Raw genomic sequence first — 25847 nt, forward strand, 5'->3', positions numbered from 1 at the left:
CAATCAAAGCACCTCGAACCCTCGTGAGCATCAGGACATTTTTCATCTGCTGCTTGTGGGTATTCTGCCATTTTGAAACCTCAAAAGGGGCTTCATAGGTGAATGAGATTCACTGAATGACAGCCGTGGGAGAGGGGTTTATTAAATGTTGCTGCTTTGCTATTGAGATGAGCGGGATTCTTCTCTCAGCTGTTATCAACTAAGAAATATGGCTGAACGCAGCACAAGTCTCTCGCTGCTGCTGCACCCTGGCTTTCATGCATTTTCCATTACATTACCTCATGCTGTGGCCCCGGACTGTCCACGTGCACTTGCCACAAGAGATCGGGTACTTGCTCGAAGAATGCAGCATTCGGCTGTTATTTATAAAAAAGAAAATACATTTAGTGTCTACAGCACAGCAAACCAAAGCATTCATGTGTTTTATGTACACTTTAGCTGTTAGAGTGTGTTAACTAGCAGGGCTACTGGGTTTGGTATTACATGGAAAGAGCACATTTCTAGAGATGCAAATGGTGGAAAATGTTCTGTACATGCACAGATTTTGAGTGGGCCTGCAGAAATGGATACTCCTGTTGTGGGTAGAGTATTTTTTTGTGTTCTTTTAAGTCTTTACCTCACCAGATCAGCGGGTAAGAACCTGGAAGCATGTCCTGTGTCCTTCATGCTACTAATCTTTTTTTTTTTTTTTATTTGTCCTCTGTTGTTGGTGAAGAACCTAATTACTATACATGGCTCCTTTTTCCCTCTTTATGTCCACAGCCTCGGGAGAGAGGGAGGATGCGGTTCCACAGACTCCAGAATGTACAAATAGCACTGGATTATTTGAAGAGGCGGCAGGTACGGATCAGTAAAAGTACATTCTCAAGAAATGTTCCTGCTTTTCCTGTCCTCTCATGGATTCATAGCAGCATCTCGAAACTGAAAGTCCACATAACCAAGTCACACTTTTATATAATTCCGTATAGTGAATTATAGAGTTGTAAGAAAATACGGAGAAATATTGTATTGCAATATTTTGTTTTGTGATATTTTATTGTTCCTCAAAAACACTGTATTGATTATTGTACCCCCAAACACTAGACAGCAGTGTTTTGTGCACATGGTGGTGTTTTCTTCATACTATGTTTTCCTAAAATTTGATTTCTCTTCCCAAAAATTGTAATATATCACCCTACTTACAGTATCACATACTTACCATCTTACAATATATTGAATCATAACCCCTTTTTATATCACCAGTTTTTTGCAAACAGCCCTGGTGAATTACATAAAAGGTGGTTACAGCTGAATAGCATATGTGAATGTATCAATTCATGTGCTGCTGGATTGTATTTTGCAGCTACATTGTGAGAGATTTGTTCACTTGTACACTAAGGTGAACAAATGCAATCAAAGGCGCACGTGTAATTGAACTGGGACAGCCACACTCAGTGGTGATTACTTCGACGCCGCCTATTCTCCAACATCACACACACAGACCGCTGGACATTTTCCATCTTTCTTTATGGAATTTACAATACGGTTGCCACAAATTGTAATAGCAGCAGTTAAGGGGTGCTGACTACAGATCCCATCAGCGGGGTTTCAAAGAGCTTTGATTGGCCTCCCCTCCCCCACCACGGTCAGGATGTGATAAAGAACACAGCCTTGCTGAGCTGTAGCCAGATGTGACGTAAGGCTTGAGACAAAGGATTCATAGATGGTCACAAATGAGTTGTTCTATTGTTTTGACTACAGTACATAACAGACACATCCATGCAGCCTCTGTAGTCATTAATGTAAAACGATCTCACCGTTTAACCTTCCTTAAATCTCCCCCTGCAGCTTATTGATTACAGCCATTACAGATGATCAGGCTGGTCCTGCATTATAGCTCCATTAAAACAAGAATGTATTCAGACTCTGCTTTTTGATAAATGTTTGTGAATTTATTAAAATACACATCGTTTTTCATTCTGATATGTGGTAGATAAAGCAGTCTTAGCAGGTTTATAGCATTTAATTAGTAGCAAGCAGTCATTCTATCTGTCAGCTCAGACCCATGTGATTACGGTAACAGTTATGCCAGTTCCCTGGCATAATATATTGACTATTGTGCCACCTTGTGGTCTTTGTAAAATGACTGGCAAGCCTGTCAAAATAGACCCTTACACTAATATTTTGCACTTGATTAATAAACCAACTAAATCTATTTAGAAACTCTAGAGCAGGGTTTGGACACATAGAGGTATTGTCAAAATGCAATATATCAGTCATGTGTTTCCTCTCATCAGGTCAAACTTGTAAATATCAGGAATGACGACATCACAGACGGTAACCCAAAACTGACCCTGGGATTGATCTGGACCATAATTCTGCACTTTCAGGTCAGTGTTTGCATTCTATGCTCATTCTTTTGGTTTTAATAGCCAAGTAATTAAGATTATTTATTACCCAGAGAGTGGATTAATACTTTCTGTTCCTTGTATTACATGTAACCAATGACTTCGAACTGATAAGGGCTGTTCATTTTAAACTTGTATGTATCTTTACATGCTGCTTGATGTTGATCTGCTGCATATGTTAGATATTTGAATGCAGAGGATTTTCAATGGTGTTACCTTTGTCTTTGTGGAGTTTAAAGATATTTCAGTCCAACAGAAATGCTGGCATGTTTTGGGATTGATTTATGCAATAGCTTGGCAACTGTCCTTCCAGATTATTGCTTTTAAAATGAGTTCACACCCTCATGCACCCACCCAGTGGATGTTTCGACTTTTAACCACAAGGTGTCAAAGCTGTGCAGCATAAATAATGACGAATATGGTGTAATATGTGATGTTAGTGTTTACCTGGCTTGTTCATGTTGGATTCAGCTTGAGTTGTAACTTTACAAGTTAGCATCAGACAGTTTCTAATAGCAGAAATGTCTTGGTATGTAGTAGGTAATGTCCTTGCACGCAGTTAGAACAAGTCTATGTTTGAATACAGGGGGAAATGCCTTGTAGTTTTGATTTGTCTGTGCAATTCATGACATTTAAATGACCTTACAAAAACCTTTGCTGTTTGGAGAGTTGAGATGGTTTTCGAGATTTTTTGTGCTCCGGGCTGAGTTTATTTCTCTCCCTGAATGTTCTTAAAAATGTTCTCTCTGGGGATGTTTCTTATTTTATTGCTGGAGTGACACAAATCATGTCAAGTGGGGTGGTCTGTGTGTACATGCCAGGTATGTATTTACAGTATCTATCCAAAATCCAACATTTCTCACTCATGCTCCCTCTTTCTTTCTCCCTCTGTCCCCTTCTCTCCCTCTCTCTAACTGTCTTGTATTGCATTATTAATATCCTTGGCCCTTGCTACATGACTCAGTTGGTTTGTTGGGGACAGGGGAACTGCAATAGTCTTTCAGACTTGCAGCTTTGTAGTGAGTTAGTATGTTATTTTAGAACAAGAATGCATCTGTATGACTAATGCCCTCAACGTAATAATGAGGGAAAAAGTAGTTAATATAGTTTTGCTTGGTCTCAAACATGCTGACAGCTAGCGTCAGAGATGATGCCAACACCTGCTGCTGTCAGTCTCACGCAAGCCCTTGAGCACTTAAACCAGCAGCAATGGGCCTGTTTCTTCTTGATTTGGAAGGATAGCAGGGCACATCTGGAGGAAATGTTGTGCTTTAGTTGTAGGATACACCTTTGCCTTATAAAAGCACAGCTGACAGCAGGCTGACAACATGAATTGAACACTGTTTTTATATTACATGCTTTTATATGACTGTATTTTCAGCATCCAGGATCAGTTCCTGTGTCAACGACAGGTGTGGTTTTTGGGACATACTTTATGGGCTTTTCTTATTGCTGCAGGCTATTTTTTTAATACTAACTTATATAAACTGAGAGTACTGACAAGGTGTGTACCCTGTTATGTTTGACCCCAACCTGTTACGGTGTGTCAGACGCAATCCATTGTTTGATCACGTCTCTACAGATAAGATTGATTTTGAGAATAACTTGATTTCTTTACACAAAGCTGCCACTGTTATTGTATTCTTCACAATGGTTACGACACTCTGTTCTCACCTGGAACATGCCGTTGACAACACTAGAGTGCAATTTGTATTTTAGTTTAGCTGGTGTCAGTGTGCCACCATGACAATGCACTGCTGTCAGGTGTTTCTGTGCTTGTTTGTCTTGTCTGTTTATTTTGCCCTGATGGACTGTCACTATGATGTGTCTGATGGTTCGTTGCATTCCATTCATTCACTCTTATTAAAACTTTGTCACTGAAATAAAACCTGTAGCAAGTAAGGCTATATAAGTCATACAAATGCTATAAAGCCTAATTTTATTGAAAAATAGCATGATCTAATACTGCAGTAATACCAGTATTTGATAGTTTGACCATATCCTGGCCATAGGTTGCAGTTGGAGTTATCAATACACTGTAGTTTGAACTGTGTTGTTTGTCAGGTGACTTTGACCTTCAGGGAAACTTCACTGGCGTTTAAATATTGTAAGCTCAGAGGGGCACACTGTTATTTTTAGTTGGGCTATGTGGTGGCAATATGTTTACTGTTTCACATGCTACATTTTCCTCTTTTTGCCATGTAATTAGAGGATCGATAGATTCCCTCTACAGTGGGCTTGTTTCACACGCTAGTTGTTGTAATGGTTTTATATGGTGAATCACTTCCTGGTCAGAGCATTTGCTCGCTTGTGAACTGCGGCGGTGGTGATCTGCTCCGATAATAGTGTTTGTTTAAACCATTGGACTTAAGCCCCACCTCTGGCTCTGCCATTGTACGTAGCTTGATTAATAGACAAAGTGAAAGCATGTTGTTGTCCAGCTCGGATTTGCCTCTGCTTCTGCTGCTCTCGTTGACCTACGCTGTTCTGTTTTTCAAAGCCTTTCTGACCGGCTGGGACTCTGTTCTGGTTCATGCAGCCAGACTTGCTGAGCCAAAGTTTCTCACAGCATAATAGGTGGCCATCCCTTGTCCTCCCTTCACCCCTCATCACAGACACAAATATTAGGAAACTTAAGAGGCAGCTGTGAAGTGCGCATGTTTACTGTGTAGACGAAGCAGACTAGCCAGCCCGAAACAGGTCTGTCCACAAGTCTTTTTCATTCTTGCTCAGCTGAGAGCTATAAGCACGTGTGCCACGTCTGTGTGTGCATTTATGGTGTTTCTGCTGGATTAGCAAAGCCAGGGAAATGTATCAAAGGTCAGAAAGGATTCCGGTGTCAGAGGAGAGACCCAAGAGAGAGCATGCGAGCAAGAGAGAAATGCAGTTAGGGAGAGAGAGGGAGAGGGAGAGAGAGAATCTGACCAGATCTCAGCTGTGAGTCTCTCAGAGTCAATGAAAGGAAAAAGTCAACTCTGCCCTGAGTGGAGCTTTATCTCTGGCTGCCGGGTTGTCTGCCACTGCTTATTGTGTGCTCGTTGCTCTGAGTGAAAATGGCTTTCTGTCAATGAGATAGTGGCTCTTCAGATCAAGCAGAGCTCACTGGATACTTTGCCTGAAAACAGCTCGCTGTTGGGAGTTCACTGTCAATGGGTGAGACTGTATGACTGTCAGCCATGGGAAACATCTGTGGCTGTGTCCGAGGGCCTAAAGAGGAATGCTATGTCGACCCCAAGAAGGCTCCACTGAGACCTGAATCTAAGGAACTGAAAGGCCGTCGCTATTTTCAGAGGAAGAAGAGGAAATCGGAGGGTTTCCAGCCTGTTGAATCTCTCAGGAGACCTGGAAGTGAGGCTGTTAATAGTGAGGCTATCTGCAGTGGCGTAGAGCCTCTAGATGGCCCACATGGGAACCCAGAGAAGTCCCAAGCAGAGACCGATAAATCATCACAGGTGGAGACACATCTATCCAGACAAGAAAGCATCAGCAAGGGTGTCTATGTTGGAGAGGTACCAGTTTTAATCCTCAGAGATTCCTGTAATCAAATTGTTGGCAAGAGGTTAGCTTACAGGTTGGGAAGGCTTTCCACAGAGCAGACAGACAGTGAAAGAAGCAGGTCCACCGTAGAAGGAAAGCTTCGTGGCATTAACACAACTTCCAGGGGTGCCTCAGCTAAGGAGGGTCTGCTTGTGAAGAAGCTGCTACAGCGCCAGTTAAGGAGGGCTGTTAGCTTTGGAGCAGTGGAGCACATGCTGCGGACTCTGAGGGGTAATGACAGACCTGGGAGTGAGGAAATGTTTGCCAAGATTATATGGGGCTCACAAGCACACAGGAGGAGGAGACGGAGGGCCTACACCTGCTCTGGTTACGTAGAGCGTCTTCCAGCTCCTGCCAAATGTATTTCAACCCATCACGAGGTAAACTTATAACGTGTTATTTATAGCCATTTGGAGTGTGAATCCTGATAGATTAATAAGGGTTTGATTGGGGTATAATGTAACTTGAACATAGCAGGGCTGGTGTTTAAATCATGTAAGTTAAAACACTTTGGAGAATAAATATCTCAAATAAAGCAGTTCTTTAGAGCAACAGCAGTTCATTTTTTTAAAATAGTTTCCTAATTACTTAATTTTATACCCCATGGTCAGCATCCCAGTCATTCTTGGACACACAGTAACTCAAAGATCATTTTATAGGATGTATTTACACCACAGGCATCACCTGTACAGAAGATTATGTAACAGTACTTAAGCAGGATAACCAGATTTACCTGAAACTAATGTTAAAATATTTATGTTTGTCGAGACAGAAACAGTATGTTGACATACACAATTCCAATCAATAAACCAAATAAATTATACCTATATATGTATAATGGAAAAGTGACCCTTGAAATTTTTTATTTAAATTTAAAAGCTCATTGTAAGATCAGTTTTGGAGTGTCTCCTATTCTGTGTTTTTCAGATTTATTGGTGGGGCTTTGGTTTTGTTGAGTTCATTCAGAGCATGATCATGTCTTATTGTATTAATTAACTTATTCCCACTAGAACAATTGGTTCTGTTTGATATTATAGTGATTACAGTGGGTCATTAAGAGGCTTAAGTGTGTGAAAGTAAGTGGTATTTATTCTAAGTCCACTGGTTCTTTAGTGGGTTGATGTTTGTTCCCGCTTTATATTTTCTACACGAATGAATGCCAGACTTTGTATCAGAATTAAAAAAATGTGCTGCTGATACAGTGACTGTCAGTCTTTTACAATAGCAGGGTTGTGGTGTAGCAGACTTTGTATTGTAGTAGCACTGTATAACAGTAATTCCTTTATCTTTGTGTTAAAAAAAAAGCAAAGCACAGGATTGTCTGGTAGATAACTACAAATATCTTGGGACAGTTATTGGCAGCAAACTGTGTTTTGAAACTAATTTTGTTTGAAAGAAAGAATTAACAGTGTCTTTATTTTCTTAGAAAAATTAACTCTTTTAGGGTTATTGTGGTCTTATTGAATCTGCTTTATCCTTTTGCATTGTGGTGGGTATGTAAACATTAGCCAGTTCTGTAGAAACAGACTCAAATGTCTTGTCAAAGTATCCATTAAAATTCAGCTCTTTAACATTTATACATTTATGTGTTATTAGGAAGGTCAGATCATCCTTTTGTTTAAGGTTCCAGCTGGACTAAAAGGACAAAATCAGCCCTTGTTTTGGTGGCTGTGGGCCTGTTAAACTCCTGTCATACTCTGTCTGGACTGTAGAAATGTTCCAGGCAGTGGAAGTTATACATTAATCTGTATAGGCTGATCTGTGGGTGGGGGTGATATCTTCTATCGTTACTTGTATCTGTGTTCGTCTTGTCTGAGCTGCAGTGTTTTGTATGCCTGACTGTTACCATCTCTGTTTTTCACTGCTGTTTTCATGACTGACGGCACCTGGCTGCAAATCCCCCCCTCGGGGGACAATAGAGGTTGATTGGTTGATTGATTGATTGAAGTTTATCTTGGAAAATGTACTCCCCGAGTCTCTCTGTTCTTGGTTGCTGTTTAAACCATGTTGTGATTTACCATTTTCTGTGATGTGTAAAATATAAACACATTTTCCGAGATGTATTCCATGTGCCTTCCAACAGAATGATTTCCGTCATATGGTGTTTCTGTAATTTTGGTTGTTTGGAATGCGTGTTACAGGAAAAAGTCTTCAAAGGCTTAAATCAATATTACTGTATGTGGTGTGGACTGTAGATAGAAACTATTGATGCCATGAATTTGCTTTAAACCCTGCATGCCAACAACACTGGAACTCAACCTGTGAAGTGGCACTGTTTGTTTGAGGTCATTTTAATCATCAGTACAACATGTTGTAAAACTATTGGGTAATTTATTATACAACTCTTTCTCACACTTCTGACCTGCTGACATTTTCTACAAAGTGTGAACAGCTGTTAATGTAGCAGATAAGGAAACTTTCACCTCATTTACACCTAATTCACTCTTGAGTCTTGTGTTTTATGAAATAAATAACTCATTTTTTTGTCTTTTTTGTAAAATACATACAATTTTTGTGATCTCTTTTTAATGCAGATGTATTTCTAAGGCTGTAGCTTGTGGGGTTGTTACATTTGATTGCTTTATATTTCAAGGTGTTGCTGTTATTGTTACCTCTCAGTATAGTGAGGTCTTAATCTTGCAGGGTCATCATCCACAAATGTCTTTTATTTTACGTCTTTTATTTCTCTTTGTGACAGATCTCGGAGATCCACGTGACAGGGGAGTCCGAGGACATGACAGCCAAGGAGAGGCTGCTGCTCTGGTCCAAGCAGATAACAGAGGGCTATGTAGGCGTACGATGCGATAACTTCACAACCTCCTGGAGGGATGGGAGGCTATTAAACGCCATCATTCATAAATACAGGTACTGTAACAGCGAAGAAACAGGAGGGGTTTTTACAGAACAGTAAAGCTGAATAACACCTACAGTATATAATAGACTGGGTTTACTGGTCTTCTGTCCTCTCTCCTTTAGTTGGTATGCCTTGTTTTTCATGCCTTACTGGTCTCTCTTTCTCTCTACCGCAGGCCGGACATGGTTGACATGAGTTATGTGTCGACACAGACCAACCGATCAAATTTGGAGCATGCGTTTAGTGCAGCTGAGCAGCTGGGGGTGGCCAGACTGCTGGACCCCGAGGGTGAGATCCATACACACTGTCATTTTAGTTTTGACTCAGAAACCATTTCAACATTTTTGTGCTATAAATCATGTGGAGTGAAGCTTGGATTTTGGCTTGAGGAATAATTCCTCTGAGTACAGCTCGTTGTCATGTGTTGCATTTTTGACCCTTTTGGATTTTTTTCCCCTCATCAGACGTAGACGTTCAGTCTCCTGATGAAAAATCTGTCATCACGTACGTCTCAACGCTGTACGATGCCTTTCCCAAAGTACCCGATGGTGTTGATGGAATCAGTCCTAATGTAAGTTAATGACATTGGCCCACCAGTAACTCCACCCAATCCAAGTGCTGAAAAGTGATTTATGGCTGATGATCCTTTTTCTCTGAACAGGATGTTGATATCAAATGGGTGGAGTACCAGAACATGATCAAATACCTCAGCCAGTGGATCAAACACAATGTGGCCATAATGTCAGATAGATCATTCCCCAACAACCCTGTGGAACTCAAGGTATTGAGGGTTTTATCGTTATTGTTATTAGCTTTATTTTGTGTAAGTCTCAGCTCTTGTGCTTAGAACCTGCATATAGTGTCAGTAAGGTGAAGGATAATTGTCTGCTTCAGATTGCCCACATGCAGCGCATATCTGCTGTAACTGAGACTTAAAGTGATATTGATGGATATGAGAGAGCAGCAGCATCCATTTGCTGCAAGAAGTCAATAGGTTTTATCAGTAAAGGCACTTTTACACAGCTGTTTCAAAGACAAAGGGACAATATGAACGTATCATGGAGTCATTTTTCCTGGTTGATATCTCTTCTGATGCTTTGTGGTGCAAGTGCAGAAAAATTACATTCTTATTTTAATTTCTGCTTTCTTTTACAGGCACTTTATACACAGTATCTGCAGTTTAAAGAACATGAAATCCCACTGAAAGAGAACGAGAAGACAAAAATCAAGAATCTCTATAAAATGCTTGAGGTAAACAAATGCAAACCAGAATAGCACATTGCTTTGGTTTTTGTAGCCTTACACATTGTAGTGATAATGAGTCTGTGTTTGTGGTGTATCTGTCAGATGTGGATCGAGTTTGGGCGTATTCAGTTACCCCAGGGTCATCATCCTAATGACGTGGAGAAGGAATGGGGTAAATTAATTATTGCCATGCTGGAGAGAGAGAAGAGCCTGAGGCCTGAGGTGGAAAGGTATGTGCAGCCGTGGAACGTACTAATACTTTGTTTTGCCTGCCGTAACTAATGTGATTTAATATCTAATCTTTATAGTCTTTATAGCCTAATATTACGGGTTACTTGTCAGCCAAGAGTCAGCATTTAACATTTAACAGTATTTATGAGACACGTAGCTGGTGTTTGATAAGATAAAATATGTGTGTGTGTTTGAGGGCAACATGTAAGGATTTAAAGCAAGAAATACTGATGTCTAAATGAAAAGCTTTTCATACAGTATATATCTAAAGGAGCAAACATGCTGCATGAGTCAGCATAACATTTTCTGGTTGGTGCAGGTGGAGTGCTCTAGCATCATATTGCAAGCCCACTAATGTCTCTGCTGAAACCAGACACTGAGGGTTAGTTTGGTTTTAAAGTAGAAATCCCCTCACTGAACCGTGGCACATTTTGATATGATTGATGAATATATGAACATATTTATGAGCTGCTCTGCACAATATTTCTCCATCAGATTTATAGCTGCCAGCATATGATAAGACTGAGTTTTGTTTTCACTATTAACAGATGATTGAGTGATTGAGTGAAGATAAGCAGCAAACAAATGAATCTTGTATAATAAAATAGTGTTTTTAATGTTCTGCGGTTCAGGAACAAAGTCATGTATGATTGAGTATCTAGTTTCTTTAAAAAGGAAGAAACTTGCAAAATGCTTACAAGACAGATCATCATCATTTAATGACATATGATGCTTCAGTGAGGATAGTTTCTGATATTATAGAGTGACTGCTTTCTTATGGCATGCTCAGTCAAGTTTTTGAGCTCTATCTGGTGCCCTGTTTCCATCAGTGGTTGTTTGCAGTTGATTTTATTTCCATGGAAACTCAAATGTCATCTTTTAGACTTGTAAATTCTCTGTTGACAATAGTTAAGGCAAGTTTACATCTCCATTCCTGCCTTTGTGGTCTATAAACACACCGTATTTACAGCTTTAATGTTGGGTGTGGTGAAAACTGGCAGAAACAGAAGTTACAGCAGTTTGGCAGGGCTTTATACAGTCTCAGCTCGTAGAAAGGTGTACTGTCTCAACCTGCTATGTAATTTTTAGCCCCCAAGGGCAGCACATTATTCCAGGGTGGGATTCATCTTTCACGCTCCTCACCTGGCTGCAGTGCTATAAATATGAGCGAGTTGAAAGCAGCTCTGTCAGTTAGCTCTGCAAATTCTCGAGGCCGGGATCCTTTCAGACGGATGATCCAGATGACAAATGTAACAGTGATTGTTTGAGTGGCCGGGAATAGCAGCAGTAGCTTAACATGTAAAGGAAGATGGCCTATTTGAGCGGTATCTCATCTGTTAGCAACAGTAGCTTCACCAGTTTTGGCTCCAATGACACCATTCTCAGCGAGCCTTTACAAATTAACAGCTCAGTCTTTCTCAATAACAACATTGCCTATGGATCCAGGTGAGGCTGCAGTGTGCTTGGCTTGTGTTTTTATTGTAGTGATAACAGCTTGTAAACTAACAATTTCATCTTTTTGTTTATGCAGGCTTGAAATGTTGCAACAGATTGCCAACAGGGTCCAGCGGGACTGTGTTAACGGAGAGGACAAGCTGGCATTGGCAAGAACTGCCCTGCAGTCTGTAAGTTTTGTGCAAACTCTGTGGTATTTTATCACAACTTACATTAAGTAAGTGTACATTCTTTGTCTTGAGATTTCAGTCCCTTTTTTCGTTTCCGTCTAAGGATGCAAAACGTCTTGAGTCTGGTATTCAGTTCCTTAATGAGGCTGAGATTGCCGGCTACCTTTTGGAGTGTGAGAATATCCTCAGACAACAAGTGGTGGACATCCAGATTCTCCTGGACGGGAAATTCCCCTTTGCAGATCAACTTGTCCAAAGGTACAGAGTATATCTTCTTGCAAAAAATAACATGCTGAATTCACATTACAACATCTCATATCATTGTTCCTTTTTTAACACAGGGTATCAAAACTCCGGGATGAGCTCCTAGCCCTGAGAGCCGAGTGTTCGTCCGTGTACAGCAAAGGTCGCACCCTGACAACAGAGCAAACCAAAATGATGATCTCTGGCATCACACAAAGCCTCAACTCGGGCTTCTCGCAGAACATCAACACAAGCCTGACACCAGCCCTTACTCCTGCACTCACTCCGGGGGGGTTAGGCACCCCTGGGTCCACATTCACCTCTAGCCTTACACCGTGCCTCACCCCGTCTTTGACCCCTGCCTTGACCCCTGGTTTGCAGCCCACTTCAGTCCAGAGCTACATGGGGAGTGGTGGCGGCATGGACCCGGGCAGCCTCAGGCAATTAAAACACATGCAGATCCGCAAGCCCTTACTCAAATCCTCACTGGCAGACTCCAACATGACAGAAGAGGAGGTCAACATGAAATTTGTTCAGGACCTCCTGAACTGGGTGGAAGAGATGCAAGTGAGTCGTCACCATCAGTTTGTTTGTAATGCGCTGTAGCTTTAATTGTAAAAACAACATACTGAATATTTGTTTTGTCTTCGTCTTAAAGTTGCAGCTGGATCGTTCAGAGTGGGGCTCTGATTTGCCAAGTGTGGAAATGCATTTAGAGAACCACAAAAGTGTACATAGAGCCATTGAAGATTTTCAAATGAGTCTTAAAGATGCCAAACTGAGTGAGGTAAGCATTTCTCTGTGTCTTGCATATAACCTTAGTTTTATATATATATATATGTATAAATATATATAATCTGAAACCGAAATGTTAGTTTGAAAGTTAGCTGCCATAACTTTCTGCAGAAGAAACTAAAACAAACCAAAACATGTTGTTTTTCTTTTCTCAGATTCAGATGAACTTACCCCTGAAACTAACTTATTCAGACAAACTCAACAAACTGGAAAAGCAGTATGAAAGGCTATTGGTAAGTGATCTCTCGTATGATTGCTATTAAATGCCATTAAATATTGATTTAGTTTTTGTAGCCTGACTTTTATGAACGCCTGTTCCTTTCAGAGCTGTTCAAGAGAGCGGCAAAGCCACCTGGAAAGCCTGCATGACTTTGTGTCACAGGCAACTCAGGAGCTCATCTGGCTGAATGAGAAGGAGGAAGAGGAGGTTGCCTTCGACTGGAGTGATCGCAACAGCAACATCTCCAAGAAAAGAGACTACCATGCTGTCAGTATTTTAATTAACTGTAACTTAATCTGTGTAATCTTCCGTGCAGACAGAATTGCAAGGACTTGTTCTAACAGTTCGTTTAGTTGTTGTTTGGCTCTGTTACAGCTGCATTCATGAAGTGAAGGGATTTGTGTATTGTTGAATGATTAACTTCATACTTGGCGCTGAGAGACAGGATATGAGATTGTGGGAGAGGATGGAGTGACTGGTGCTTTGCCACGGCTGGATACCAGAGATACTCAGCTTTAATGTCTTTCATACAGGACCTGATGAGGGAGCTGGATGAAAAGGAGGAAGTGATCAAGTCTGTGCAGGACAAGGCAGAACGCCTTATGCTCAAGAACCACCCAGCCAGACTCACTATTGAAGTAAGTCCTGTTTCTGTCTCACCTCTGCGGTCATTATGACAATTAGATTCTAACTTTTGGAATGGGAGCAGTGTCTCCACCCTGCATTCAACGACCACAATGATTAAAAGATAATGAAGTCTTGTAGTCTTGTAATTTTCCAGCTATTACACCAGGATAATGGTTGCTGTATCTCTCCCAGGCATACAGAGCTGCCATGCAGACGCAGTGGAGCTGGATTTTACAGCTCTGCTCATGTGTAGAACAGCATCTCAAGGAGAATGCCGTTTATTTTGAGGTGAGTCGCTGCCCATTTTTCAGTCAGTTCAGCAAAGTGTATTAGTTTCATCATATCTAATTTCTCACTCTTTTCCCCTTGTGCAGTTTTTCAGTGATGCCAAAGAGTCCATGGACTACCTTAAGAGCCTGCAAGATGCCATTCAAAGAAAATACAGCTGTGATCGAACAAGCAGCTTGCACAGACTGGAGGATCTCATTCAGGAGTCCATGGTAAACTGATAGAAAGATACAAAGTGTGTGTGCATGTAGAGATAAGAATAAAAATAAACAACCTTTTTTTTGTTTGCTGTGTCTCTAGGATGAGAAAGAGCAGCTACTTCAGTACCGCAGCACTGTAGCTGGGTTAGTGGGCAGGGCCAAGAATATTGTGCAGCTCAGACCCAGGAACCCTGAAAGCCCTGTGAGATCCTCCATCCCTGTTAAAGCTATCTGTGATTATCGACAGATAGAGGTACGCAGAAGTCTTCTGAGCCATATTACGCCACATTTAATCTCAGCTTGTTCAAGCTTTATTGTAAATCTGTGCTGTGTTTTTATCACAACTCTTTCAGATTACCATTTATAAAGATGACGAGTGTGTGTTGGCCAACAACTCTCACCGGGCCAAGTGGAAAGTCATCAACCCAGCAGGGAATGAGGCCATGGTGCCCTCTGTGTGTTTCACTGTGCCTCCGCCCAACAAAGAGGCTGTTGATATGGCTACAAGGTGAGATGCTAGAGTTCATTTTGTGTCTGGAATATCAATTCAATTCAATTCAATAGGCTTTATTTGAGTTGATTGTAATTCATACGAAAATATCAAGAAAAACAATGAACACTGGAATTGTTTAAAATTACTGAATAACTATAAAAAAAAATTATAATGAAAAAAATTATATATAGCAACATATATAATCAGGTTATAAGCATTAGCAGCAATCACCATTATTAATAAACTTGATTATTATAGGGCTACCAACCAAGTTGATTAATATATACAAAAATAAAAATAATAACAATTATTTTTAAAATTGTTGTTTAAAATTATTTTTAATTGTTCATTTAAAATGAACAATTAAAAAATAAGTCAATAGAGAGTTGTTTTTCTCAGGTTCTTAAGTTTGTTCTTGAGCTCAAATGACTGTTACTGAATATGTGACTTTGTTGGGATGAATTATTTATGTCTCTTGTTTTTCCTGCAGAACTGAGCAGTTATACCAGAATGTCCTGGCTCTGTGGCACCACTCCCACATCAACATGAAGAGTGTTGTATCTTGGCATTATCTAATGGCTGATATACGAGCCATCCGCAACTGGAATGTGTCCTCAGTATGTTTAAATATCATATTTTACCTTTTTTAGACTCACACTTTCCAACATCAGCCGATGATCATTTACAACAATCAGGCTCCGTTTTGATCCTCATTCTTTTATCTTATTTTCACTTTCATTCTTCTATCCACCGCAGATAAAGACCATGTTACAAGGTGAGCATCAGCAGGTTTTGAGCAACCTGCAGTCCCACTTCGACGAGTTCCTGGAAGACAGTGAGGAGTCCGAGGTATTCACGGTGGCAGACTGCGCCCAGCTAGAGAGAGACGTCGTGGCCTGCAAGGAGTACTACCAGGAACTACTCCGATCTGCAGAAAGAGGCAAGGCTCACATTCCCTTCATGTCCCCCCCCAACAAAGAGCTGGTGTACATTGAGCACTGTGAAGGAAACACATGGTTCTATAAGCCCCTTTAAGCCTTAAGTCAATGCCTTTTGGAATTATGTGTTTTTTTACTCAATTAAGAAGAGTTTCTAAGTGGATGGTTGGCTTTGATGTGAATGAAAAGCAAAGACTGTTGTTAATGGTTATGGGTTTAAAATAGGGGGGAGTATAGTCATTTACATATTGTCTCTCCCCTTTTCTGAAATAAGTTGTTGGTAAAACCATTTTTCCTAAACTGTGTATGACTACTTTAGCAGTGTACAGTGTTCTATTTATGTAGCAGCAATGCTGGCCTTTCTCTGTGATAATGCTGCCACCTAGAGGTGAACTAGAGGTGTAACCCAATATGTAGGTTCAAGGTTCCATTTGTTGTATCATTTAGTATTTGCCTATCAAATAGTAGTAATTTTCAATTAGAAGGAAACTGTTATATTAACTATTATTTTTTTTAAAAAACCTTCCTGTCACTGTTTGAAACATAGTTGATGTTGATTATTTGTACTGATAATATTTCCCTGGTAAACAGAGGAACACGAGGAGTCCGTATACAATCATTACATCTCAGAAATACGTAACTTCCGGATGCATCTGGAGGCCCATGAAGAACACCTGATCAGGCAACTCCGTACGCCGTTGGAGAGAGATGACCTGGAGCAGAGTCTGCAGCGCATCACAGAACATGAGGTACACATCTGCGTATCAATAAATATTTAACGCCTTCAAGAACTAACTGCTGCTGTTGTTTTAATCTTGATTTTCTACATGCCGCTTTGCAGAAGAAGACGGCGGAGCTGAATAAACTGAAGGAGGACCTTGACGTCATGAAGGATAAGTGTGAGCTGTTCCTAAGACAGGCTGCAGGTGCTCCGTCTGTGCCGACACTTTCCTCTGAACTCACCGTCCTCGTCCAAAGCATGAGCCAAGTGTACTCCATGTCTTCCATTTATATGGACAAGTAAGACACGACCTTCTTTGTCAAGAAGCAATCACGGTGACATTTGTATATTTATACTAGACAGACATTTGCATTAAAAGCACCTGAGTTGTATCTCTTTGTTTTGCAGATTGAAAACAGTGAGCTTAGTGGTGAAGCACAGCCAGAGTGCGGAGGCGCTAGTTAAGACTTACGAATCCAAACTCTATGAGGAAGATGCTATGAACTCTGATGTCAAGTCCATTGAGTCAGTCATTTCAACACTTAAGGTAATACACTGTTGCAGTCAACATTTTCACCAACATTAATTAACGCTATTAGTTCTTTTCGAGTAATCTTTCCTCCTTATGATTGTAGCAATGGAGGTCAGAGATTGATGAGAAGCAGGAGGTGTTCCATGACATGGAGGATGAGCTGCAGAAAGCACGAGTCATCAGTGACCGCATGTTTAAGGTGCATAACGAACGTGACTTTGACCTGGACTGGCACAAAGAGAAAGCAGATCAGCTGAGTGAAAGGTGGCAGAACATTCACTCCCAGATTGATAACAGGTTAGTGTTCATTTCTTCTTATAGGATTTTTGGTATTGTAAATCTAAGTATTGCTTATTTACGTTAACTATTCAATTTCAGGCTTCGGGATCTGGATGGTATCAGCAAATCTCTGAAACACTACAGAGACTCTTATAGTTGTCTTGATGAATGGGTCAGAGAAATGGAAGTAGCACAGCTAAAGGCCCAGGAAAACAAACCTGAAGACAGTAAGGCACTGGCTGAGCTGTTAAACAAACAGAAGGTAGGACAAGAATTCAAGTTTTACAATAAGACAGACAGAGTACATATATGGATGCATAAATATATACTTGATTAAAAAAAAATTGTTTTTCAGGTCCTTGTTGCTGAAATTGAACAAAAACAGAGCAGAATTGATGAGTGTCAGAAGTACTCCGAGCAGTACTCCTCTTCCATTAAAGTAAGCAAATTTATTTCAATTTGACATGTTTTTATTTTTGTGTAGCTATTTCGTTGAATTTTCTCATGTTTTTTCTTATATATGCAATTTGTAGCATTCCAGCATTGTTGGGCAAGGACCAAACTGACAATTGTTGCTGATAAACAACCTTGTAAACTTACACATAAATCTCTTTTTTTAGGATTATGAACTTCAGCTGATGACCTTCAGAGCGATGGTTGATTCCCAACACAAATCCCCTCTAAAGAAACGGAGGATGCAGAGCTCCTCTGATGCCATTCAGCAGGAGGTAAAACTATGATTTAACTTTGGTAGCACAGGAAATGTGTGCTCTATATAGACACATATGAATGACATACTTTTTCTTTGTTTGATTTCACAGTTCATGGATCTCCGAACCCGCTACACTGCTCTTGTGACTCTCATGACGCAGTATGTGAAGTTTGCCAGCGAGACACTGAAGAGAACTGAAGACGAGGAGGTGAGAGATTCATATTTTAATACTTCCTGGCTTCCTATATTTACAGTGGCTAACGCAGCACATTTCTGACTTTTGGTGCTATGTGGATGCTCAAACTTAAATGCCAGTTTAGCTTTACCTTCTTATCTTTTCGTTTCTTTTCTTATCTGTTTTGCATCAGCATATTTCACTTCCCCACTAAGAAATAGTGAGTCGTAAAATAATGTAACAGACAAAAACACCTTGTGTGCCTTGAGTTCTTCACTTGACAGCTCATCATGAGTGAAGATATTTGCTTTGTTGTGCAAAAGAAGCAAAGGAAATGCACACATGCAGTGCATGTCTGCATGTACAGTAATTCCTCATTGCTGGTGATGGTGACTTGCTGGGAGGGGAGAGACTTTTATACTTGAACAGAAAGTCTTTCTCATATTAGCCTTTCTGTGGGAAAATACAGGCTCTCCAGGAGTTTGTGTAGTATTTTATAAATATTGGTCTTGAGATGTATTCTCAAACTTATTTGCTGAAAACTGTGACAAAGTGTTACAAGTTTGGAATCAGAGGGCAAAGGTGCGGTGGTCAAATCAGTGACAAATGCTATTCAAATAATCATTCAAAGATCTGTTCAGTAAATATTAACTTTTTTAACCCTCCACAATATTCCTGGCTACATGAAAAACCTTGAAATTGCAAATTCCTGGAGAGAAGTAAAAATAGTCATGCATTTCATTTCACAATTTAACTTGAAACAGTGAATGACTTATGTTTTTGCGTTATAGAACAGAAAGGCTTTTGAAAGAGCAGAGAATGCAAAAAGGACAGAGAGCATGGAGCTCCAAAAAGCTGCAGGGGAAGTAGAGATTAGTCAACTTAAGCAACGGGTCCAGGAACAGGAGGCTTTGCTGGTTGAAAGACAAGCACAGCTGGAAAAGTTGGAAGGAGAAGTAGAAACTCAACACAAGACAATTGATGATCTAACCTTTCAGAAATCACAGCTTGAGCATGACATTCATCAGTATTGCACCAAGTTAGAAATAGCTGTAAAAGACAAAGCTGCCAGTGAGCAGGAATTAAGTCACACAAGACAGTTAATTGAGCAGTCAGAGGCCAAGTGGTCTTTGGCTCAGAGGAGACTAGAAGACCTCTTAAAGAAAACAAACGATGACCAAGATCTTAAGAAACAGAGCCCCAGACTTCAGAGAAAAATAAACATGGAAGAAGGTTCTGAGGAACAGATTCAAAGTCAGGTCCAGGCTAAAGAAATTGATCTGGCTCAGCGGCCTTTGGCATTTGGCAGTCAGTTGACAGTCAACAGTGATCCAGAATCATCTTCAGTTAGAGAAAATGACAGCATGATGGCAGATGTCCTGCAGCAGAAACTAGAGGAACTGGTCCTGGTCCAGAAAAAAGCAGACATGGCTGAGGAGAAAGCACAAAGTTATAAAAAGCTGTTGGATGACAGCAACAACAGACTGAAGAAACTGCAGATGGACATGGAAAGTGAAAGGAACAACATGAGACAGAAATCAGATGATCTGCAGCAGGAAGCACAGAACATGAAGAAATCCATCAATGAACTTCAAGAGGAAATCAGGTCTCTCCAAAGAGCAAAGTCCTCATTGGAACAAACTACTTTTTTCCAAAGCACTGAAGTTGAAGGCCTTAAAGAGCAGTTGAAGATCACCCAAGGAGAACTGCATAAGAAAAGCTCCATTGAGCAGGAAAATATTTTCAAGTTTAGCAACTTAGAAGAAGAGATGGCTTCCAAGCAGGCAGTAATAGATCAGCTGAAGTTTAAATGCAACGAGCTGACCAGGATAAATGTCTCATCTGACAGTGATATTAGAGCTCTTCAGATCCAAACAGAGTCATTGGAAAAAGAGAGATCATTTTCTGAACAAAAGATCAAGTCCTTAAAGAGAGAGATAGAGAGCTGGAAACAGCAGCTTCAATCAGCTAAGGAAGAAAACAACTTAATGAAAAGATCTGAGCAGGTGTCGCAGCTCAAATGTAAAAACCTCGAAGCAGAACTCCAGAAAAGTGAATTAGTTGCTTCTCAACTGCAGAAAAGAGTAGATGAGTTAAAGCAGATAAATGTGGAGATGGAAAATAATCTTAAGAATGCAAGAGCTAAACTAGATCAGGTGACAATGGAAATTGATAGCAAGGATCAGAAAATTAAAATCTTTAAGTCTCAGGTGGAGGGCACCAAATCACAGGTCCAAATTATTGAGGAGGAACTAAATAAGAAAACCCAAACCTCCCATGAGCTTCAAATGAAGCTGCAGGATTACAGTGAGGAGGTAAGGAAAATGACTGAACTGCAGCAGAAAATCAAAACACTCAATTCAAACATTGCCAATTATGAGAAAGAAATAACAAATCTGAAATCAGAGCTGAAGTCAGTGTTTGATGAGAGGAATTCTGCAAATCAAAAGATCCACATGCAAAATGCAGAAATTAATGATTTGAACATGATGCTAAAGAAAACAAAAGCAGAACTGCAAAAAGAATCTGCTGACAGTCAGACACATCTCAATAAAGTCAAGGCATTAGACGATGAGCTTTTCAAACATAAGCACAGTATTAAAGGGTTAACTAGCAGCTCAGAGAAAATTACAGAAAACCTAAAGCAGGAGATTTATGGTCTTCAAAATGACAAGAAAGCAACAGAAAGGAAAGTAGAGAACTTGAATGTTAAACTTTCTGAGTTAAGCTCTTCCCTTCAAAGAACTAAAGATGAATTGTTGAAAGAGACCAAAGAAAGAAAAGTCAAAGAATCAAAAATAGTGCAGCTGGAAACGGAGCTTCAGAAAAATAAACTAACAATGAAAGAATTAATGTCGAGTTCTGACAAATCCCAATCAAATCTACAACATGAGAATATGATCCTTAAGAGGGAAAAAGCTGAGGCACTAGAGAAAAGCATCTCGTGTGGATCTGAAGTCAGAACGCTGAAAGAAAAGCTGCAACGCACCCAAACAGAAGCGGAACAAAAGCAAAAAGAAAACTCTGTCCTCCAACTGAAGTCCCAGCAGATGGAAGAACAACTTGAGAAGTGCAAGAAAATGCTAGAGGAGTTGAAAAGTAAACTAGAACTTCAGAAAGAGGGATATGAGAGGCAGTTGTTGCTAGTGCAGACTGAAATAGAGAAAAAACTGATGTTACTTCAATCTGAAATCTCAACTGAAAGTGGGAAGTCAAAACAGCAGTCACATAGTACAGAATTAGTTGAGATGCTGAACAAGTATTTCAAACAAGATGTCAAACAGATTAAAACAGTGTATCAAACCACAGTGGAAACAAAGCAACAAACAGACCAACAGCTGCAACTGCAGATCAAATTGGACAAACTGCAGCAAGAAAGAACCAAGCTTGGGCATGACCTCTCTAAGGCACAATCACAGATTGCCCAACTTGAGGAAGACAAACTTAAACTCAACTCAAAAATAAGCACTTTACAAACCATTTGCAATGAACAGCCGAATGAGTCGGCTAAGTTTAAACAGCTGTTAGCAGATAGTGAATGGAAACTGACAGTGAAGGAGAGTGAAGCGAAATCTCTTCAGGAACAAATAGAGTTGTATGTCAAAGAAGTCAGAAGTCTTCAGGAAAAGCTTTTGACACTCGGGGTCAGGATGAAGATTGAAAACGAGATGATAAATAAACAGGAAGTGACCGAAACCAGGCATCACTATGTGAAAGACAACCAGGCCACTTCCACAGAACATACAGTGATGCAGGGGATGGTGCCCTCTTATGAAAATGCAAAATGCAACCTGAAGGATGAGATTCTCAAAATGAAAGTGTCCTCAGAGGTATGGATGAAGTTAATTCAGTTTAATCACTACAACAAAATATCATATTTATTAATAATTACAATATATTTAAATGTAATACAGTTTTACTAATTGTTTATTTTCTAACTATTTATTAAAACATCTATTTAGTCATTGTAGTTATCTTTAGTTGTCTGTAACAGTGAATTCTAGTCATCTGTAACTTAAAAGTTCTTCCAATGTCACATCTACAGATGTCAACAATGGGGAAAGAAAACATTCTTGAAGGACTGAAACAAGATAAAATGGAAGTCATTCAAAGCCAAAGCTTTCATGATTCACCAACAAAGAAACCTTTGAATAGCTCTACTTATCAAACTCCTACTCTCCTACAAAAAGACCAAACCAAACCTGACAGGTCCACGACAGTGACAGCACGTGGATACATGGCTCTGTGTGGACTAACAGACACACATAGCATCACTAAGGCAACAACATATCAGATTCATAAAACTAGTGAAACTGTAAACACATCAGAGAGGAGAACAACAGACAGTGAGGGAAAACAGAGTGACATGTATTCAACTTCCCAAAAGCTCCCAGAACTCAAGGGCAGCACAAGTATTCAAAACCTAATCAAATTCAAGTTCTTGGATGAAGAGGTTTTGCGCAAGTTGGAGAAAGACCTTGTCACAATAGAAGAGGTGCAAGCATCACTTCACGTCGGCAAACCAACAACTATTGCCGGAGTTTATGTGGAGTCAAGTAAGAAAAAGATGTCCTTCCTCGAAGCTGCTGAGAAGGGCTTCTTAGCAAAGACGTACGCTCTTGAGTTTCTGGAAGCTCAGACTGCAACAGGAAGCCTTACAGATCTGGCCACAGGACAAACACACTCAGTTGCTGAGGCTCTGGAAAAAGGTATTATAGAGAAAGGCCTGAAAGACAAACTGATAGAGGCTGAGAAAGCTTTTAGTGGCTACATCCATGCTGGCAAAAAGCTGTCTGTTTTTCAGGCAATGGAAGAAAGGGTTCTTGATAGATACAAAGGCAAGAAGCTTCTTGAGGTCCAGGTATCTACTGGAGGACTGATCAACCCAGAGATTGGTGTCAGGGTGCCGACTAGCATTGCTGTTGATCAGGGTCTTTTGAACAAGGAGACTCTACAGAGTCTGTATGATCCAGTCAGTAACCCCAAAGGTTTCCACAACCCTGACACTGGACAGAAAGCATACTACTCTGAAATTCTGAAGACATGCCTTTATGACATAGATGGTGGTGTGTTTCTCTTCCCATTTGGTGAGAGACATCTCACAAATACCTCTCCCATGAGTTCTCATAGAGCGTCTGTTGTCATCAGCAGCTGTGGCATCGAAATGTCAGCGTATGAAGCATTCAAGGGGAGACACATTGACAGGAGGACTTACCTGTTTCTGTCACAGCAGGAAAGTGAATGGCAGGAAAGGTCCATAGTTGATGCCAGTGGAAGCCCACTTCACATCATTATTGACGTCAGAAGTGGCCGACAACTTTGTCTAGAGTCTGCTTTAAGTCAGAGGTTTCTTGAAATGTCTGAGCTTGATAGCTATCGCAACGGGCTTCTTAGTATCTATGAGATCGCGGACATCATATTTTCAAGAATGGTTGTTGTGGAAGATGTTAACAGCCCCATTGCTGGTCTCTGGGATGTCAGTCGGAGGAAGAGGCTGTCAGTTCTTCAGGGATTTCAACAGGGCTTTACTGATAGAGCCACTGCCTTGCGGCTGTTGGAGGCCCAGGTCTGCACTGGAGGCATTTGCGATCCCTCTTCAGGGGAGAAAGTTACCCTCTCGGAGGCTCTTAAAAGAGGTCTGGTGGATGAGGCATTGAATCAGCAGCTCCAGCAGTTTGAGCAGGCGTTTAATGGCATCATTCACCCCAAGACTTCAAAGACTTTGTCTGTCTCCCAGGCTGTTCAGGAAAATCTCTTCCCAAAGGATGCCGGCTTTCGCTGTATTGAATTCCAGCTCCTGACTGGAGGATTGATAAACCCTGACACTCATGACAGAGTCTCACTTGAAGAAGTCATTCAGAGCGGCCTTGTTGACAAAGTTACTGCCTCTGTACTCAAAGATGAGAAGTTCCACACCAGAAGCCTCACATGTCCAAAGACTAAGAGAAGAATCACGTTCAGGGAGGCACTTGAAAGAAGTGTGTATGACTGCCACACAGGGTTGAGATTACTGGAGGCCACAAAAATTCAGGGTTATGGACCCAAATCAACATTCCATTATGTTTGGGCATATAAGTAATAAACATTTGTAAATATATGCTTGTCCATTGCATAAAAGCAAAACCTGCAAATGGGATTTCCTTTGGTTTTGTATTTGGATGTTAAGTTACCTTGACTTCAATGTTGTTTTTTGGTTTACACACACATTTCATCCAATTGTTGATGCAGCTGGCAATGGTTTTTGAGCTTTGGTGTTTTTAGTCTGATTGTAATTATATTTTTGGCGAAGTCCCTCCCTTTCAGGATTCCCCCCTCAAGTGTTTTTTGTTTATTTTTTGTAACAAAGTTAACAATCTTGTCAAAAACCCATCTGTTTTGATTCTAGAGATCTGTTGATGAGGAGAAAAGAGAGCATGGTGATAAAGTTAGCAAACTATTGCACTGGATGTCCAATGTGAAACAGACCCCAAACAATGATGGGAATGCTTTGAAAGATAGCAATGCCAACACAGACGCTTCTAATAAGCCCCAGGTAAATAATGTGTAGTATTTGTGGTGTTTTCAATGTGTCCTGTTTTCATATATTGCCACGTATTTGTTGTACATGAGACGATGCTTTGGTTTAATGGTGAACAGAATTTTCCTAATCAAAACAACATAACAGCGTTTTGCTGTCACAGTGTATGAATTCTAATAAAAATACACTATCTACTTTCTGATTATTTCAATCCATATATTGTGCACTATAGGCAGGTTATAGGTTACCTTATCATATCCCTTGTTCATATAGCTTACAAAAGAATGGTTATATATTATGGATTTCATTTTAATCACCCATAACTGATTCAATAATGTATGATGTATAAGTTGCACAAGCACGCATAACAACCCCAGTGACCAATAGATTATATCAGTCCAACAGGTTATTAAAATATCAAAATACATTTCATTGTCCCTCTGTGTCTATGTAAACATGCAGTTTACATACAATCCAAAGCTGACATTATTCCATTAAAATGTGAAATTTCCCTGATGTTTGCGGTATATGACATTAACATTATTGTAAAAAAGGATCAGTTTGGTGATCCTGAAGGAATGTGTTATAATTGATTGTTTTACAGAATAGAATAGACAAGAGAATAGTCTGTAGACAATTATTCTAGTGTTGACAATGTCCATTCAGTACATTTACTTAATATAATTAATTAAGTCTTGTGCTGTCATCTGGACCATAAGCACTGGACACTGACATTTAATTTTATTTTTGTTGTAAATATATAAACCACAGTAAAAATACAATGTATATATATAAATACACATTTTGATTATTATTATAAATTAGTAATTGCTGATGATTTTATTACACATAAAACATGTCAGTAAGGTTCATTTTAGAAGCAATCTGGGATTTGAACCAAAAAATAATAAAAATCTGGTCATTGTTTTTACAATATGCACACATTAATATAGATAAAATTCAAATTAAGCAATTACCATTTAATAATGACAGCTTTGGACTAAGTGTTTTATTTTATTTTGTCAAATTATAAACCATCTCTCTGATCGTGTTTGAAGTGTTTCTAATATTCTGTCGCTCCATGTAAGGGAATGAAAAAATAATGTATAGTGCAGTGTCATATAACAATACCCCAAATTACAGTCTCTAAAATGAGCAAAAAGCTGAATCTACTCTTTGACACATTCTGAACAAAAGTTGCATAACTGTTCTATGGGATTGCATTATT

The 25847-nt window shown here is 40.0% G+C and overlaps 2 protein-coding genes across 13 annotated transcripts in view; both read left to right on the forward strand.

The window, feature by feature from the left end:
- dst (dystonin) overlaps positions 1–25847 on the forward strand; it is a 97802-nt gene that overhangs the window by 20447 nt on the left and 51508 nt on the right. For 8 of the 12 annotated variants that reach the window (XM_035663953.1, XM_035663962.1, XM_035663956.1 and 5 more), the window contains 30 exons: positions 763–840; positions 2277–2369; positions 8623–8789; positions 8954–9066; positions 9243–9349; positions 9440–9559; positions 9934–10029; positions 10126–10253; positions 11786–11879; positions 11983–12137; positions 12221–12689; positions 12781–12909; positions 13073–13150; positions 13243–13404; positions 13671–13775; positions 13957–14052; positions 14139–14264; positions 14353–14505; positions 14606–14760; positions 15236–15362; positions 15502–15685; positions 16275–16432; positions 16525–16703; positions 16813–16951; positions 17040–17233; positions 17315–17477; positions 17571–17654; positions 17836–17943; positions 18037–18135; positions 24488–24634. In XM_035663953.1, the coding sequence (XP_035519846.1) occupies positions 763–840; positions 2277–2369; positions 8623–8789; positions 8954–9066; positions 9243–9349; positions 9440–9559; positions 9934–10029; positions 10126–10253; positions 11786–11879; positions 11983–12137; positions 12221–12689; positions 12781–12909; positions 13073–13150; positions 13243–13404; positions 13671–13775; positions 13957–14052; positions 14139–14264; positions 14353–14505; positions 14606–14760; positions 15236–15362; positions 15502–15685; positions 16275–16432; positions 16525–16703; positions 16813–16951; positions 17040–17233; positions 17315–17477; positions 17571–17654; positions 17836–17943; positions 18037–18135; positions 24488–24634 (4206 nt within the window). Of the gene's footprint in view, positions 1–762; positions 841–2276; positions 2370–5207; positions 6305–8622; positions 8790–8953; positions 9067–9242; positions 9350–9439; positions 9560–9933; positions 10030–10125; positions 10254–11785; positions 11880–11982; positions 12138–12220; positions 12690–12780; positions 12910–13072; positions 13151–13242; positions 13405–13670; positions 13776–13956; positions 14053–14138; positions 14265–14352; positions 14506–14605; positions 14761–15235; positions 15363–15501; positions 15686–16274; positions 16433–16524; positions 16704–16812; positions 16952–17039; positions 17234–17314; positions 17478–17570; positions 17655–17835; positions 17944–18036; positions 18136–24487; positions 24635–25847 lie in introns of those variants that run through there. The other 4 variants (XM_035663954.1, XM_035663951.1, XM_035663952.1 and 1 more) reach the window with 4 other exon arrangements.
- LOC118329705 (desmoplakin-like) lies at positions 18142–24481 on the forward strand. Its single transcript, XM_035663964.1, has 2 exons — positions 18142–21932; positions 22148–24481. The coding sequence occupies exons 1-2, from the start codon at positions 18942–18944 to the stop codon at positions 24179–24181; spliced, it is 5025 nt and encodes a 1674-aa protein (XP_035519857.1). The 5' UTR covers positions 18142–18941; the 3' UTR covers positions 24182–24481.

Source organism: Morone saxatilis, unplaced genomic scaffold (assembly GCF_004916995.1).
Source record: "Morone saxatilis isolate NCDOM2014 unplaced genomic scaffold, NCSU_SB_2.0 Contig19, whole genome shotgun sequence".
Lineage (NCBI taxonomy): Eukaryota > Metazoa > Chordata > Actinopteri > Moronidae > Morone > Morone saxatilis.